Consider the following 18894-nt stretch of genomic DNA (forward strand, 5'->3'; position numbering starts at 1 on the left):
CAACAATATGTTGAAAATTACCTATTGGACGAAAAGTATAAACGTCAAGCACGACGAAAACACTTTTAAATTTGTTTGCGTGAGCGATGCTCCAGGTAGGTCTTCATTTTATATATTCAGTTTATATATTTCATTTTTCCTGTAGTTCGACGAAATTTAAAAAATGTTTTTGACTATGAAACGATTACCTACGCGTCGCTGCGGCACTGCGGAGTCGGCGAAGACGAGCGATGGCCGCATGACGGCAAAACACCGTACACATGTTGCCAGCGGATATTTCCTCAACCTGTTCGAATTCAAAACCCTTCCGACACATTTTCTGAATGGTTTCTTAAGAAATGTCTACAGAATTCGATTCTGTATAGCAAATTTATGCTAGATAAAGAACTTTCTGTAAAAATGCAAAAGTATTGTGTAGAAGGTACGCACATCGGCTCGTTTTTACAACCATCCAAAACCACAAAATTTAATAACTGTATACGCTAATATATTCAAGACACTCTCCTCTATCTTTTAAGACTAAATGGAACTTCTTAGCGTTTTGAGTTTTCACGCAATGCCTCACTTTTGTCAAAAATCGTGGGTTTTCACAAAAATCCATATTTTTCAAAAACTGAGTATGATAGAGCAATTCTGCTTCCGGATTCGTGTTTGGGACGAGAAACTCTACAAGGATCACCCGATGAATATTGCAGATTTTTCTGAAGGTCAAAATTTGTTAGACAGTGTAATTACATACTTTCATTGAATGTATGTGGTAAATAGATGTAAATAATGTGTATTTCTATTATTGTTTAAGAGAAACGCATCTGAAATTTCAAATTAGAAATTTCATAAAAGTGGTTTATTCTCTTATGTATTCCTGTTGTGATGCCCGGTAACACTTAAATCGAACCAATTAAAGATCGACGTTGCGTAGAAAACAGAACTTTATTAAAACTAACGAAACTTAACAGAATGTGACATGCGTGTGACAAAACGAACACTGCCTCGAGGATGGAAAAATGAGGCCATTTAAGGGTTTGGGAAAAATAAACCTTGGGTTATGACTGTGTAGGACAGTTGAGAGGCGAGTTGGAAGGTGAAGAATCCAGTATGAGTAATAGTGAAAGTTGCTGACTGGTTATAGATAAAGATAAGATTAAAAGCAAGTAAAAGAGAATATTTCAAAGTATAATACCCCTTCGCTTAGATTAAAGATATTGCTTTATTTCTATTTTTACATCGCATATTCCTCGATCTATTTCTTGCTCGAGTAGAATTCGCTAACATTCGCCTAATATCTGTTCAATTTGTCTTAGATGATGAATTACGACCCCGCAAAATTCAAATAGAATTGTGGTATATTGGACGCAACTATATTATTATATGTGTTGTAAATGCAGAGTACGTGTTAGTGTTGAAAAACACAATTTAATGAATTGCATTAATCGAAGCTTATAGCTTAGATAAATAATCAATATAGGTAGTAATCCATATACAGGGTACGTTCCAAATCTCGTTGCCGTTAATTTTCGATTCGTTTGTCAATACCTATTGTTTCAGCTTCTTTAACTACATATATGTATATGTCTTCCAATTGTCTACCTAGCACATGTGAATCTAATTTATCTATCTTTGGGATATTTAGTTCCTTCATGTTTACATGGTGTAGCAATTGTTGGTAAGTTTCATGTATGAGTGTAAAGTTATAGCTTGGAAGATCAAATTCCGTAACAATTCCATTAGACATGTGTATAGGTTCCAATATTATAAAATCTGTGCCAGCTATACATTTAGGTTCTAAATGTATGATACTTAGTCTAGTTAATGTTACAAAAACTGAAGTTTGTCCGCAAAGTATTTGGACTTGTTCATTTTTATGCGGGATAATTATCCAGTTTGCTCCAGTTTGCAATAATACTTACAAAAGGTGTGCAAGTTTTAGTATTATTGTCGAAAATTTCTGATAACCAGCGGTACTTTGGTTCCAAACGTTTACAATAATATACATTGTTTAACTTCTTACAGCTTTGAAGGAACTTGATGACATTTGTGTTCTTTCCATATTTGTAATTGCGTAATCTTGTGAGGCTTCTAAACGAATGGTACTATCGTCAATTTGAACGCTTGGTATGGAATGTATTTTATATTGTATACAGAAATGTATTTCAAGAATTGGTATTTTGACTGCGGACACTAATCTTTTATCTAGGATACCTATTTCAATGTTACATATTTGAAGAGACTCGTAATAGCTTTCTGCAACAGCGACTTGTGATAGCCGGTTAGTCCTTTCTCCTGCCCTTAATTTTTGCATTATTTCAAAGAAGACCTAACGTTCTATTATGTTAGGAGATATATTGCCTTGCCTACCATCTAATATTGCCCGGTTAGTTATATCTATATTCCGTTGATAGCTAAGAATTCCTAGTTCTAATATTACGCTGAACTCGAGAATAGTTTTGTCTAATAGGCTAATCTTTTCTACGCCTTCTGTTTTACAAATATTTTGATTGATGATATCGATTTTCTCCTTAAAATTTAAAACTATTATTACTATTTGAGTTTGATGTTTAAATAATTCTGCGTTACGTTTATTGTCCCTATGTTCCAAAAAGAAATTTACTTACATCCCCTATAAAATTAAATACAGCACGGCGTGCACGCTTTGGCCAGGGGAGGTGGTAACCTACTGAAGAGAATAATCGCTCGCGATCCTTCTTAGTTTGCAGCAGGCATTTTTTCAATTGATACGTGGTCCTATTATATTGACTTATGGGCCACTTGTTAGATCAGGTCCTCAAGTGTTAGGTAACTTACTAATTTCCATTGTTCGGTGTACAACCTCAATTGTCCCAAGGGCTCCAAGTAAAGAATTGGTAGATTTTCAAACTCGCAAATTTCATATTGCGCCTCGTTACCTTGCATGCTAACTATCAACGTCCTGAAATATTCAAATTGGCAAATTTGTATCGATTTTTATGTACTAACATAGACCTTTGATTTTTCCGAATTAGAATATTTGCCTCAGATGAAACATCTAGAATTATGTAGGGCCCTTCAAATGGGACGCTCAGTCCATTTGCTTTGTCCCGACCTTCGTTTATGATCCACACGTAATTACGTAATTACTCTTCTTGTAATTATAAGGTCTACAGGTTCTGTCGTATCTTTCCTTGGTTCTTCTTTTAGTCTCTGCTATGTTATAAACATTGTGCAGTTAATGCTTGAGTGGTCCGAGAATATCCATTGCAACTTTATCATTAAACCGTTTTGGTGTATCGGTTAATTCCAATGATGTTCCACATGGTTTTCTGTTCGCCTTAACACGTTAACATTCGAAACAGTTCCTAACAAAATGCCTCATATCTTTGATCATATCTCCCCAGTAATAATTATTTAAAATGCGCGTATGTTTTCTTTTCGCCCTTATGCCATCTAATTGTTGAACAATGGTGTTCTTTTCGTATTCGTAGAATATTATCTGGTGTTGGAAAAACTATTTATTCATCATGAAATATAATGCAATATCCGGATTCCTTTTAGCATGATCTTTGATAATTTGTATTCCACGTTGTGATGATACATTGCAAAATAATAACCATTCGTTTAAGTGTATGCAGTGGCCAGGCGTGTCACGTATTACTTTAGGATATATCTAGAGGTTCTCTGACAGGAGTATACAAAATAATCTTCATTACTCTTCTTTTCTAGCAATGATGGGCAAAAAGTATTTAAAAAAATATTCGAATGACGAATACATTATCAACTTGTAATTTAATTCTTCTTCGAATGCGAAATGTATTTTGATATTGTACTTGACTGTTATGTATCGACGAAATACTTCTATTCAGTTGCTTCATAAAATAAAGCATATACCTGTATTTCATAATCGTTTCACCAATGGATACAGAATGTGCTTGCATTTTGTATTCTATACCAAACTATATGTTTAGTCATCCTATTAGATTTACGGGGTTTTCCAGGCACGGGTCTGGAAATTATTCGGTCCTTCGCAGCAGTTGTAAATTTGGGAGGCCATCGAGCACTTTAACGTTTATTTAGAAGTTCGATGCTTTTCTTCTCGTGGCTCTCGTCCACATCTGTTTGTTATATTTTAACTTCTCGGGTTTTTGGTCTTGAGAGTGACCGTTGACTTGGGGGCGTCCCTTTAGTTCGTTCTTTGTTTAATAGTTTGCCAATCGCGTATAGTCAACCACCTCCCTTGTCGAAGTCGAAATTGTAATAACCAATCCGCGTGTCTCACCCCCGCCAAATGTATCCTGACCGAGATATCTTCGAACTTTTTCTGAGACCTCGAAATCAGAATCCATTCGGCTAGCAACAAGCAACATTGAAATCTTCCGGAAACCAAACACGAGTAAATTAGTTAGTCTCTCGATACACGGATGTGGTCCTTCGAATTTGTAATTAGTCGGCACAAACGTGCAAATTCAGCAAAACTCGAAAGATGGCAAGATCACGCGAGTAGACTAAACACTATATGAAGAATACTCTTATTCACTTACATTGTATGTGTTTTTGAAAATCGTCCGCAGTTCAACGTACGATCTACGAAAACTTGACGATCTGTGCTCAGGCTCATGCCACCAAGTCGTATCATACGACATACGACATGTACGAGTTGTATACGTCGTGGACTCGCGGAGCAAACGTTTTACCGCGTACGCTATTGGGTTTACAATCTGTTGATGAATATGACTCCCATGCTGTTGCCACTTTATTGCCTTATTAGTTATGGAATAAAGTTCACTACGTTCAGTGTATATATAATAGAATACATATATTGTAGTGTATATAGAAAATAGTAAACATAGTATATACATATAGTGTATATAGAAAATATGGAGAGTGAAATCTCTGTTGAAAGTCAAGAAAGTTTGTCAGAACCCAGTGATACTGACAATGAAAATTTTGAACAAAGTGATAATGATAAAGAACAACAACTTCTGATACAGTGTAAAAAAAAAGCATATTTAGATGGACATTATTTCAAAATAGATGTATCCAATTCATTATTAGTGTATGTCAATTATGCAAACCTGAGAAATGCTTAAAAGCCTTAATATTATCTTCTTCTAAATTCATTTTGCACATTTCCTACAAAGAACTATTAACCCATTTATGTCAAAAAATCATTAGTTTAGAAGATATTTTAATCTCAATATGTATTGCAAAGTGATTGTAATAATTCCTGTAGTAGATTCAGTAGTTCTGAAAGAAAACTAATATTGACTTTGACGAGTTTTTTTGAGCGATAATATTAATTGACATCGTCTCATTTCCCTCCTATCGCGTTGTAAAAAATATGCCCACTGTTATTTCAAGAAAGGTACAGACAGGTGTAGTGTGCGTCCACGAGAAGATGGCATGCGAGACGGCACAGGGGCACCGCCCAAATCTTCCGCCACGCAGTGCTATACATGTGTATGTTCCGATTCGTCGATCGCGTTCGTCCACTAATGACGATACATGTGCCCGATTTCTGATTGTCAGAACCGCATTCCTTGGCCATGCCATCTTCTTGTGGACGCATAGTACTTACTAGTATCATTTTGCAATATTGCGATTAAAATATCTTCTAAACTAATGATTTTTCGACATAAATAGGTTAATACTCTTTTTATAAAGAATGGCAAGACGGGTCGATTACAGTATTTAAAATTATATGATTCTATTTAAAAAAACGTATGTCACCTACATATGACCTGTACCTGGCCATCTACAGAAATCCCAATTGCACCAAATTATATCACCCTCGAAACTATTCACTTTTTGTCTGATCCACTTTTTTATAGAGTGGATAGTTTATCAGTAATTTTCATGTTCTGTTCATAATCGGACACCCTGGATTAACAAATGGTACATTCATATTTCCTGGTGTACTTCTGGAGATTTTTATACATGCAGTTATGATACATATGTTCTTACATATTTCCTGAAGTCGTCGACGGCTCACGGTACACACACACAGTATGTCCGTTTTAAGTGTCTATATGTAATTATTTTTGTAAGTATCAGAAATACGAAGAAATGTTTCAGATGAAAGTTGTATGGTATCGAGGGTGATAATTGTTTGCCTTGCTTTATAAGGATCAATTCTTTTTCCGGTATTTCTTATGTGTTCAAAAGCAACGATGATATTTAAGGTTTTCAACTTAGGTAAGGCACCCTGCATATCATATAATAATGCAATACACGCGATGAAGTAATAATAATATGAAAATGGTAATTTAAAGTGAGTGTTTTAACATTAGTAATGAACTTCCGTCTAGTTATACCTATATAAATTGATAGTATTTTCTAAACTGGTTTACTATTAAAAGAAACATTTAAATTGAATAGCCTTTGTTAAGGAATGCTATGCGTGTGTGGGCGTGTATTTTCTAAATCAAACTGTTCAAACTATTTCTTTCTTTCTAAATGACTTCGAAGGTCATTTTGTCACAGTGTTTGAATTCATCTTGATAGTCGCATTCATACCGCATACAAAAATATGTGACATTTAATATAAAAAATTAAAGTTCACTATCGCTTTTTAAAAACTGTTGCAAACATAAAATGTTAACATATGGTATTATATTAGCTCTAAAACACTGTTAGCTTTTTTTCTCTTTCATTTTTTCCGTGGATTCACCATTTACGAAAAAAACGCTAGCTAGTAATAACGCAAACACCCTGTACATTTTATTTAAATCAATTTATACCTACAAAGTAGCCCAAAATATTTGTAACAATAAATCATTAAAATATCTAATAAACCATTTTTTAAATAAAATAAAGTTAATAATATAATTAACATTTTTTGTCGGAATCTCACTTCTTTTTCGAAACGTGCATTTTGAATTTCTCTTTTGTCCATTCTTCTTCTTTCTAATGAAAGATTAACTTCATCTATAACTTTTTGTCTCTTCCCTTCGATTGCTGCAATTTTCTTAGCTATTTCTTCTTCTTTAAAGGGATCAGTCATTTTTGCTTTCCGTTTCCTCGGCTTTTTTTTTGAAGGTTTAGCCATACTTGTTGTATAATAATATTATAACTGAGATAATTTTATTTGTGTTTTGTGTATAATTTGAAACCTAAATTACATTTTCAGAAAATTTTGAAAATATGGTTAGATTTAAGTCAGGTTATTGGAGGTATACATTGTTGTTGAATGAAATTAGCTACTTTTTGGTATCACCTCAGAGCTATCTGCTTGTCAGGCGATGTACACATTCTATATCTCGTCTGCACAAACAAAGTATAGAATAGACCTTTCATCACAGGTAAGGTACATGCACAGACGACGGTACGGGATAGATCTTGCATCTTATGGAACTCCTTGTCCGGGGCTTTGAGGCAGAGGAGAATCTTACCGTTATCGATTCACTATAGAATGAGATTACAACATTAGTAGTGGTTAGAATTGGAATTAAACGTAACTATGAAATTACTAATACAAAAGTAACGTAATTGTTTATTAGTAGATGATTAATCACATATGCGTGTTCTACTGCTGTCAAAAGATTGTGAACAGCTCTGTCCAAGCAATCCAATATATGTATGTATGTATCCTTATATGCAAATTTAATAAAAGAGGATGTTTTACATCTGTCGACTTTACCATCTCATCAAAGATGGTAAATACCATCAGGTTGGATTGTATATAATTCCTAAAGTCGCCGCTTTATATCGTAGAGGGCATAACAAAAACTCTGATTTTTTACACGATCGGTATTTCAGAACATTGGACAAAAAAATATCTTAGGTGCAAGGTCTATCTTATACCTCGCCTGTGACTTTACTTTCTTTATTCTAATGCTACTAAAATATTTGACCAAATAAAAATTTCGTTATCATAATAATGAAAAAGAAATATAATTTTGTTTCTTACATTTAAAAACTGTGGAAGGAAATCTTACCGCGATTACCCCAACGGTGGAGAAATCCCGGTCAAAACTCAATTATTTTTTCTAATATTGCTTTCAATAGGTTAGTTTTACACAATTGTGGCGACCAGCTGTAGTGCAGAAGCAAGCATTTGCCGCGCAGACGACCAACACGGTTTATGACGTGCGCGCTAGCAAAGCTATTTTTGAGAAAACCGTTTTAGTCTGTTTAATGTTTAGTAAATCTAACAATGCATGTTTTCGTAGAAACTTTCACCAACGGTCTCAATAGCAATTTGTCAGATCATAAACCAAGGGTTGCCGAAAGGTCCGCGTACGGGCCCAGAGGCCCAGGCCACATGTCTCAAGTACCGGACCTGGAGGAAAATCCGCGGCGTTGCCAAATGCGCTACAGCGGACAATACGCCCCCACCATAATTCGCCGCGGTCCTGGAAAAAGCGCGCCAAGGGCGCAAAGGACTAGCGGCGGGTTAAAGACAAAATTCCTTATTGGTTACAACCAATAAGTTGGGGGTAACCAATCAGGAAAAAGAAAAGGGTGAGAAAGAAGCTCGCGAGGTGACTGAGAGTCAGTCAAGCAAACAATCAGTAAGCGATAAGTAAATTGTAAACCTCGTGAGCCAGATAAATAATAAAGACTAAAAAAGAACTCACTGTGTGGGTACTAAGTAACCCAGATCACGCACTATCCTCCTATCCTTAAATACCTCTTACACAATATATCATACTTTGTCATGAACAAAAAAAAAAAAAATATAGTTTGCTGTGTATTGAAAAAAAATTAAAATATATCTAACAACACAAGCTTGTTTTCGTACTTTTTTTCTTAAATGATAAGTGGGGTAAACATTTTACCAAGATCTGCAAATTCTGAATTTATTTCTTTTTATTGTGAATATTTGTTATGTACTTGATGTACTTTGTTGTAATATATTTGAAAACTTTTCTCAATAAATATAATTTTGAATATAATCTAAAGGGTGCAGCAGGATAAGATGGTCAAAAGTGCCCTTGAGGCACTTCGTGCGATATACCTGTTACGTACGCAGACTAGCCGACACGGCGGCGCCGAGACATCCGCCTAGAGCTCACCCCTTGAGATAAAGTAAACGAACGCGCTTCGGTCTCATGGGAAAATTAGGGCCCCCACCACCCAAAAAATACAAATTTTGGAGTATATAAGGGCACGATTTTCGGGGCTCGGGGGCAGTCACAGTTCAGAGTTACCCTGAACGTTAAAGTAGCACAGAATCTGTATAGTCATCGTTCGACACGAACAAGATCGGGCTCAATTCCCTTTCGAGCAACCCAGTATAATACTAAATTCGTAAGTGTCAACTAGACATACTGGTCTAACAAATTTTGGAGTATATAAGGGCATGATTTTCGGGGCTCAAGGGCAGTCTCATTTCAGAGTTCCTCTGAACGTTAAAGTAGCACAGTATCTGTCTAGTCATCGTTCGACACGAGCAAGATCGGGCTCAATTCCCTTTCGAGCAACACAGTATAATACTAAATTCGTTAGTGTGAACTAGACATACTTGTCTACGACGTCCCCGCGTACTCACCGTGTAAAGTCGAGATGGAAGATTCTTGCTCAGCCAAGAATCACCCATTGTAATTCATATTTAAACATTGTAATCTTATTGTACCCATAATTGAATATTATTAGAATATAGTTGTTGTAGAATTGCTTAGCCTATATTCAATTAACCATCTCCTCGTAACATTAGTAACGGAATTGCTAGACTCACCAAGGATATACCTTAACCGCTCGAGGTATATCCGACATTACGGTACGTACTGTCCTCACAATTACCAAACCTTGTCCATCCTTTGGAGAACGGCGTATATACCACGTACGCCGACGGTTCCAATCCTATCGGACTTGTCAGAGAACGACGTAGAACCACGTACGTTGAATGTTCTGACCGGTCCACCACAAACCTTACCAGCGACGTGTTAACTGCACACGTCGAACTTCCAACCTTTTCCATCCATCGGAGAACGACGTATATACCACGTACGCCGACGGTTCCAATCCTATCGGATTCGCTGTCAACGACGTATCACCCTCATACGGTGAACGTTTAGACCAATCCACAAGCCCAAACAAGTTTTACGCTCCATGTGAGGACAAGACCGCGTAAACCCGTAACATACCATTCGATAGCTTACTAAAAGAAAACATTTGACATTTACTTTCAATCCTTTAGTTCGACCTAAGGGGTAGTTACAGAATGGTTTATATTCATCAGTTTTTGGACTATTTTCCCTATTTAGTTGTTCGCAAAAAATTTTGAAAAAAAATCTGGCACATTGCGTATACGCATACACATGTTAGGGAATTATCCCGATTTTTTTGTTGCAAATCCCAGTTGTAAAAACTAAAAAACGCAAAAAAGCGGATATCTTCTGAAATATTAAAGCCACTACTTTTATATTTATTTAGCAGCAGCATCTTAACATAACTATTATCCTCAATTTTTTTTCAAATTTTTTGACAAGGTATGCCGTAGTTAAAAAAATTAGAAACCGATTTTTTTTAAGGTATTTTGACGCGAAAAAGTAACTTCTATTTTGAATTTTTATATTTTCTTTATTCAATGTGTACATTACACAATCTTAAAGATTGTTAAATTCGAAAGAACCATATTTGGAATTGACGTGGTGTGAAATAACTACTCGTAGGCTGTGTAACCAAAAATATATATTTATTTTATTTCAATTAACACTTAAACTAATTTTCATACGTAAGTGACACGACGCGTGTAGAATGCAAGTCTATGACAAAAAGCCTCGTGCCTTTTTCGGGGTTCGCTTAAATAGCCCCTTTTTTCCTGGGAAAAGTCCCAGGAGGTGGGGGCGCGGGCCCACATTGCCAAAGCACTTCTCTTGCTCTCGGGGACGAAGAAACCCAGAGATGTTTGGAAAACATCTCTTGATTCTTCGCCTCGAGGGCCAAGAGTTGCCAGGCCTAGGTGTGTAGGCTCCCCGTGGCGGTCGCTACAAATATATAAATTAAAGAAGTTGAATAACTCAACTGATGAAAACTATTCTTGCCGCGTCCTTCGTAGGTAACGCACACTCCTCTAGCAATCGAGAACCTAAAAGTGAAACTCAAAGTATACTTATGACCCTCCGATTGCCTCCGATTACGGCCTGCAACGGTTGTTCCGAGCCGGCGACGACCAACTACCAACCTATGTGCGACCAGCCAGCTCGCGATTGATAAACGTGTAATACCTGTGTCGTTTAAGCATCAGTGCAAGTGTGGATCACCTACAGTAACCAAATGCACCCCCTTCCCCAAGCATACGATGTAGGGATCTCCCCATAAGAAGTTCACGCAATAATGAAAAAATCATCCACGGCCAACAAAGCAAAAGTCCATGTCTTCCCCCCCAGACTAGGCGAAGGAGATCATCCAACAATTGAAGGCATCCACCTCCATATCCAAAAAATTAACGAGGCGCCAGCAAAGTGGCGAAACCTGCAAGGACAAAGAAATGAAAACCGAATCAATACCAAACATACCCACCTCTAACTCGTTAGCGTTGCTGCGGAATGTTCCAGACACGCCACTAGAATCCATGACAAAGGAGAAACCCCCCCAAGAAGAGGTGATAAAAACATCAAGAACGTGTTCCTTAAATACACGGGGAGGACGATACAACTGTTCGTAAGGACCGCACAAGACCATAGTAAAATCGTGGATACCCTCAAAAACAAAAATACCGAATTTCACACGTTTAGACTTAAATCGAACTAAAAGAGAAAATTTGTAATCACGGGCCTACCAAGCTCTTACGCCACCATTGATATCAAAAGAGATGTTGAGAGAAAACTCAAAAAAACAGTTACCGTCCATCAGATGTCCAGGACCAGGCCAGACGGAACTAAACACCCTCTCCCACTATACAACTTAATCACCCCGCAGGATGTCAACATAAATCAATTTAAATCAAAACCTAACTCCTAAGGACTAGTCGCTGAACTCCAAGGCCTATACGAGGAACTTCACGTTCTGAACACCTCCAAACTCATAGACGACGTCAGGGCTCTCATTGCGGATTACAGAACGGCAACCTCAGGTATAGAAAAGATCCAAACACTCTTAAATTATGCATACATATTTGAAAACCATAGACGCTAATGAACCCCGCACCGTCAATCTCATAGTATATAACATTAAAGGTTTACGAAAACACATACCAGAAATACAACACATCCTCTACACACACAACATTCACATTGCAATAATTACAAAAACCCAGCTCGCACACAAAACCAAGATATCTATCCAGGCTACGTAGCACACAGATACAACCGCCCCATTCATGGAGGCGTATTAATCCTAATTCAACAATTCCTCCAACACCATCCCATTATTCTCCCATCAACCAACAATATCGGAATGCTAGAGACAGTCGCTATCAAAACTAGGCCACATAACCACACCCTTACAGTCATCGGGATATACAACCCCCCTCGCAACAATCTCAACACATATTCGCTAAAAACTCTCTTAAATAACGGCCCCGTTATTATAGACTGGCATTGCCAGTCTAAAAATCAGAAAGGCAGGGTCATAAACGAGCTTATATCACAGCACCCGATCTCAATTTGTACACCAGTATAGCCTACCTACATATATCCCCACAATTCCTAACCGTACACCGAGCACCATCGACTTCGTCCTAACGAACAAAAGTAACGTAGTAAACAACTCTCGTACAATTGCAAACAGGTTCCTCAGACCACGTGCCGGTCCTCTTCGACCTCCCGCCCATTCCCCCTTCTTCGAACGCAACCGTTACTAGACCTGACTACTGTACAACAGACTGGAACAAATACAGAACCACCATCAACGACCAAATTCCAAACGGGAAACCATTATTCCTTAATCCTACATACAACGACCACGAAATCAACACGCTCACGTACATCATAACGCACGCAGCAGATCAGATAGTACCTTATAAAACCGTCCGCATCCGCCACCCAAACATACCTCCGCGCATCAAAAACCTGATTAAGTTCAAGAACAAAACGCGCATACTTTGGCAAACATACAGATCCCACGAACTAAGAACACTCTTAAACACATACACTAGACTAGTACACCATCGCTTAATAGAATGGCGAAACACACAATAGGACAGAAAGTTACAGCGACTGAATTTGAAAGACAACTCCTTTTGGAGAATGATAAAATTTTTCAAAACGTAAAACCATCGCATCACCCCCAACCTACAAACCCACAACACAATAGCACAGACAGACTCGGATAAAGTAGAAGCCCTAGCGTCACACTATGCAAACATCCATCAACTAGCTCACTGCCCAAATCAACGCTCGCACACACGAGCTCCTAGAAACCGCCCTTCCGACTCACCGCCGCCACTCATCAAACTCTCCTCACCAAGAGAAATCCACACCATCATAAGAAAACTCAGGGACAATGCCCCCGGCATGACATATCCAAAACATACTACACGTCCAAAACGTACTAAAAAACGTCCCTAAAAAGCAGTACAGTAACATCTCTCACACTGTCGCTATTCGAGCTCCTTTACGCTGTCGCCTAGCTGCTCCTATGCCTAGATATACGCTACTGCTACGCCTATATTATCTTTGTCGGAGTTAGTCAAGCATGCGAAGTGTGTAATGCGATACGCAACACGGTTCTTTGATGAGAGTTCACAATTTGGCAGTTCATAATACAATAATATAACTTTTTTAATTTTACTTCTTTCTAACTGAAAATTTGTTTAACATATTGGTAAGATTTTTCTGATTAAAATGAGATCAAACATGATATAATTTGGACCACATTGGCTTTCACGTTACCCACGAAACCTAGTCCTCCCATTTCAGTGTCGGTAAAGTCGGTGCTTTCACGTTGTCCACGAAACCTACTCCCCCATTCACGATCCGTCGAACTCGTACCTCTCATCGTCCGCAAAGCCTAGCTCCCCCCACCCGATTCTCTTTGTCGTTCCGGCCCTCTTCCTTCCTTCACACTGACGTTGCTGAAACCTACAGTCCGTTCAATTTAAGAGTAACCTCGCTTTGCGCATGGGACGTGCCTAAGGCAGAGCTAGAACGTCCGAACCCCCACTTAACCGCCTACGTTTTTCTCCGTCTTACCCCCTGTTACGCTCTCCGTCTACTGTTCCAGGCGTGACGCTTACATATACACGGTGATATAATTAATTCTCTATTTACTCTTTTTCTCTTTTCTTTTTTTTTTTTACCTAATGAAATTAGGTACTTTATAATATGTCTTTTAGGAATTTAAATGATTTTGAATCGTTCACTAAATATTGATATTTTTATTTTGTCCGGCTAAATTCATACAACTAGCCACTATTCGTCTCTGTGTCATAAACCGCTGCGTTAACATGCACATAGTAGATGCGCATACTTTTAGATCACCGGGTAGATACTCTCCACTCTATGCACTGTTTACATTGTCGTCGGTTTTGGGCCTAGCCTAAATAGCGCTACGACCAATCGCATGCGTCACATTGGTAGGTAGTAGTGGGAACTGCTGCAGAACGGACGAAAATCGGTCCGAGAGCGAGGTTACTCTTAAATTGAACGCACTTTAATCCCTCCCTTCACACTGTCTCTGTCATACGAGCCGTGCTTTCACTGTAGGTTGTGCCTCTGAATTTTCTAGGCATAGCTTATGCATTCGACGGAAAATGTAAAGGCACAGGTTATGCATTCGACGGAAAATGAGAAGCTACAGCTTACATTCGACGGACAATGTGTACAGATATTTCATGTTTTTTGTTAGCAATCCGTTTTTATACGTTATTCAAAGCGATAATGAAATCGAACGAGTTACTCCATAAGTATTAATAAGTAAATTTTGTTCAAATTATATCGTGTTTGGTTTCATTTTAATCAGAACAATATCATCCATATGTTAATAACTTTTTCATACAGAAAAAGTTAAAAATAAAAACGATAATGTTTAAATCGCTCGGTTGCCTCGACCCTCGTTTCATTCTTATCTCTTATTGGTTGTCCTTGTCTTCGTTCGACAAACTACAAAGGCGGGCTGCGACCCTCGAAAACCGTCTCCTGTACCCAACTGACGCTTTTCGGTTCCGACCATGGTGACAATGTGAAAGGTATCACTGTAGTCCGATTAACATATATAATCAACGCCATCCTCACCCATAGATACTTTCCCAATATGTACCTGAAAGAATGCGGCCATCATCCCAATACCTAAACTCAACTCACTCTCCAAAGTGGTCGAAAGACGCTTCGTAGCAACGCGAAAAATACTTAACTTCTTCCGAATAATGGCTTTAGAATTTTCATTTTTCTGCGTCCTCAACAGCCGAAGACGTGACATAAACCAGGTGTTCCTAAAGGATCAATCCACACGCACGTATAACGGCACTTTCGGCCGAGGGTTGACCTGGCGGGAATTTCCGACGCGTCACCCAAGGACATCGAAGGCTCCACGTACCCGCAGGTATCGCCCCACTCCTTCCAAGAAAAAGCGCGCTAAGGGCGCATTTGAAGGGGGGGGGGGGGCGACTCTCAAGAGGCACGTTGATTACACATTGGTAATTTGTGATTTCGTGACAAACCAATCAGCATGCCTTCTTGCATTCGCGGAGGAGTCATAATCGGACTCCCCAAAAAATCGGCGGATTCATCTGCGTCATTCAAGCGGAATATTCATCCAGCAGATTCGAGTCTAACGTAGTCGAGACAACACAATCGAGATTCATCCGCGCCATTCGAGCGGAACTTTCGTCTTACATTCGTCGACAGATTCGTCTGTCATTCTCGAGACATTCATTCGTTCACAAGTGCCCGAGACACACATTCAAGTAGTTTATTCGTAGTCGATGCAACACATTCATTCGTTTTTACATTCGCATACAGTCGTCAATCGTTCGTGATGCAATACATCCGATTTTCGCTAACGTTCGAGCGAAACGGAAATTGAATAAGTTACCCAATATTAATTTGGTAGGTAACAGTACGTGAGTGTACGTCCGCGAGTCAACGATCAGAACGCGACGTGCACGACACGATACATTTTATATCTATCCACAGTCAAAATTCAAAACTACACTATCCAGTTCCAGAACTCAATCAAATACCTAGGTAATCTATATAGACGCCGGGCTTACCTGAGCTACCCAAACAGCAGTGTTGCGACCTCATTAGGGCGCAACGAAGCCTCGGTTTGGCGGATTATGACAATATAAACGATTTAGTCACATTTGGCCACCAGACCGAGCTGCCGATGTTCGGCAGACAGCCATATTATACCCCCCGTGGACGTACCGGCGCGACACTCGAACAATAGGCCCAAAACACTTGGGACCATAAAACATTCATTACTGAGGATTCGATCCCCCAAAATCACATCTTTAGTCGACCAATTACTATTGTTCTACTGAACACGCCACATTTTCCACCTCCGTAACACAACAACCAATCAGAACCAACATAACGTTTATATATGTATACACCGACACACCTACGAAACACGAATTATTGTTAAACCAGTGCACGCTATACATCGTCACGACGACTCAAACAGTATTTCCGAAGACTCGCCCGAGAGTCTCGTAAAGTATAACATCAGACTCGATCAAGAGTCAACTTTCAATACGGTCATCAGGATTAATTTCCCGTTGACTAGCGTCTTGAGTGACCGTCGCGACCAAACATAAGCAGGATTTACAACCCTGTTAAATTCACTAAAGAATTGCGGAGCAAGGGACGCAACAAGCAGAAGTAAGCAAAAAAGCCACTTCCTCCATCCTCGCCAGATACTATAACCTACTAAAATCACCAGTTCTCCCCATCAAACTCAAACTCCTACTCTACAAATTCATCATCCGCCCCGTCCTCACATACGCCTCCCCTATGTATGGCACACGACAGCACACACACAAATGAACAAAATACAGATAACACCAAACAAATGTCTTCGAATCGCCGTCAAAATCCCCAGACACACACTCATCACCTAAATACATCGCACTTTAAATATCCCCTTAATAGTAGTTCACATAAAAAACCTTAACACAAACCTGAAGCTGAGTAGGAAACTGTTAGAGGATATGCGGGAAAGGAAAGGTTAGGGCGTTTCGTCCTGAGCCTCCTAGTGGACTTGTCAGTAAGGCTACCTAGGAGACTCGTGCCTTAGATGCGGGAAAGACTGGAAGGACTCAGGTTAGAAGTTGTATACATATATACAAGTAGGAGCCTTTATGAAGACTAGCGAGAACTTGATTAGCCCGTCCCGCTGATGGCAGAGCACAGGAGGGTCGCTACAAAACTAAGCAATAGACTCGCCAACCACCCGAACCTACTACATATTAAGATCTGTCGCGACCAATACATAACCTACCTGCGGTTGCCCCCCTCCCCCAATAAACGCCCCATTATAAGTAGTAAAAACACTGTCACAAAAATTAAAATGCTCAAGATCTATAAACCAACAAAACTGTAATACGTGATTTTCAGGTTGTGATTTGCAGTACTGATACAAAATAACGTCCATATGACAGATAATATTACCTAACGCTTCATAAAAGAAGTAATAAGAAATCAGTATAACTACGTTTTCATCTGAAAATTAATCGTTATAATGTAAAATCGTCAATTTCTTACAGGTGGCTATAATAATTTGATCACCCACTGTAAATATAATATGTAACACCATTTAATTTAACAATAAAGCGGTAACAAAAACGCTAACGATAACCGTTAGCACTTTTTATTCCATCGTTTCTGTGGCCACGTATTCTCTTAATTATGTTACTTTTATTTTTTATTTGAGAAACCTTAGTGAAGGTTTATATTATATATGTGTAAATACATAAGTATACAGGAGCTGAAGTTACATTATGGTCTTAACAAAGTACTTCTTAGGTTTACTATAATACATGTTTCTAGATCTGTAGGTTGAATTCCTTTAGAAGAGGAAAAAGATACAGACATGCTACAATATTCGGTTTAGCAACCAAAATTTCTACATTTAAAGGCAGTTGAAACCTTGTCTTTTAATTTTGGTACTGTTTAACATTTTTTACTTTAAATGAATGTAAGAGTTCGGTTTTAAAATTTTTTGTCTTTAATAATTGTAGGTGGGTTGCATATTGAAATAATGAAATATTCTTAAAATATTTCCAAAATGTTTTTAAACAAATACTATTCATTGATTTGTAGTTAAGAATTTTAAAAAATATATCATTAATATATTAAAAAGAAGTTAGTCTAGGGAGGCTAGAACGCATGACCAAATAACTTGCTGCAGTTCCGCAAGGTAAACACCTAACCGCTGCGCTGCACCAATAACATACTTCGAAATTCATATTACTTTTGTAAGTAAAATACACAAAATAACTTGGTTTTTAATCTTTTTTAACTACAGCGCACCTTGTCAAAAAATCTGGAAAAAAATTGAGGATAATAGTTATGCTAAGATGCTGCTACTAAATAAATATAAAAGTAATCGCTTCAATATTTCAAAAGATATCCGCTTTCTTGCGTTTTTTATTTTTTACAACTAGGATTTGCAATAAAAAAATCGGGAAAATTCCCTAACATGTGCCTTCATATACGCAATGTGCTAGATTTTTTTCAAAATTTTTGCGTACCACTAAATAGGAAAAATAGTCAAAAAACTCATGAACATAAACTACCCTGTAACTACCCCCTAGGTCGAGCTAGGGTTGAAAACTGGTATCAAATATTTTCTTTCTAATTGGTTCTAGGACACTTTTTACCGTCTTATCCTGCTAGACCCTTTGAATATTTTAAATACGTAATGTACTTTACAACCATAATGCTATTGTGTAATGTTCGCAAAGTTTAGAAGTTACAAAGAAATAAAGGATGTAAGTATTGTATTATATGCACGCAAATATAGTATTGTTACTTTTGCAAAGCAGCATTTTATTTTTACAATTGATTGGTTGAATGATTATATTTTTCGTCATTC

The 18894-nt window shown here is 38.1% G+C and overlaps 1 protein-coding gene across 1 annotated transcript in view; it reads right to left on the reverse strand.

Moving 5' to 3' along the window:
• LOC108574090 (glycerate kinase-like) overlaps positions 1-7018 on the reverse strand; it is a 30795-nt gene extending 23777 nt beyond the window's left edge. Inside the window, exon 1 of the mRNA XM_017936608.1 lies at positions 6766-7018. Coding sequence (XP_017792097.1) covers positions 6766-7018 — 253 coding nt within the window. The remainder of the gene's footprint in view (positions 1-6765) is intronic.
• Between the last annotated feature and the right edge of the window lie 11876 nt (positions 7019-18894).

Source organism: Habropoda laboriosa, unplaced genomic scaffold, assembly GCF_001263275.1.
Source record: "Habropoda laboriosa isolate 0110345459 unplaced genomic scaffold, ASM126327v1 scaffold209, whole genome shotgun sequence".
Lineage (NCBI taxonomy): Eukaryota > Metazoa > Arthropoda > Insecta > Hymenoptera > Apidae > Habropoda > Habropoda laboriosa.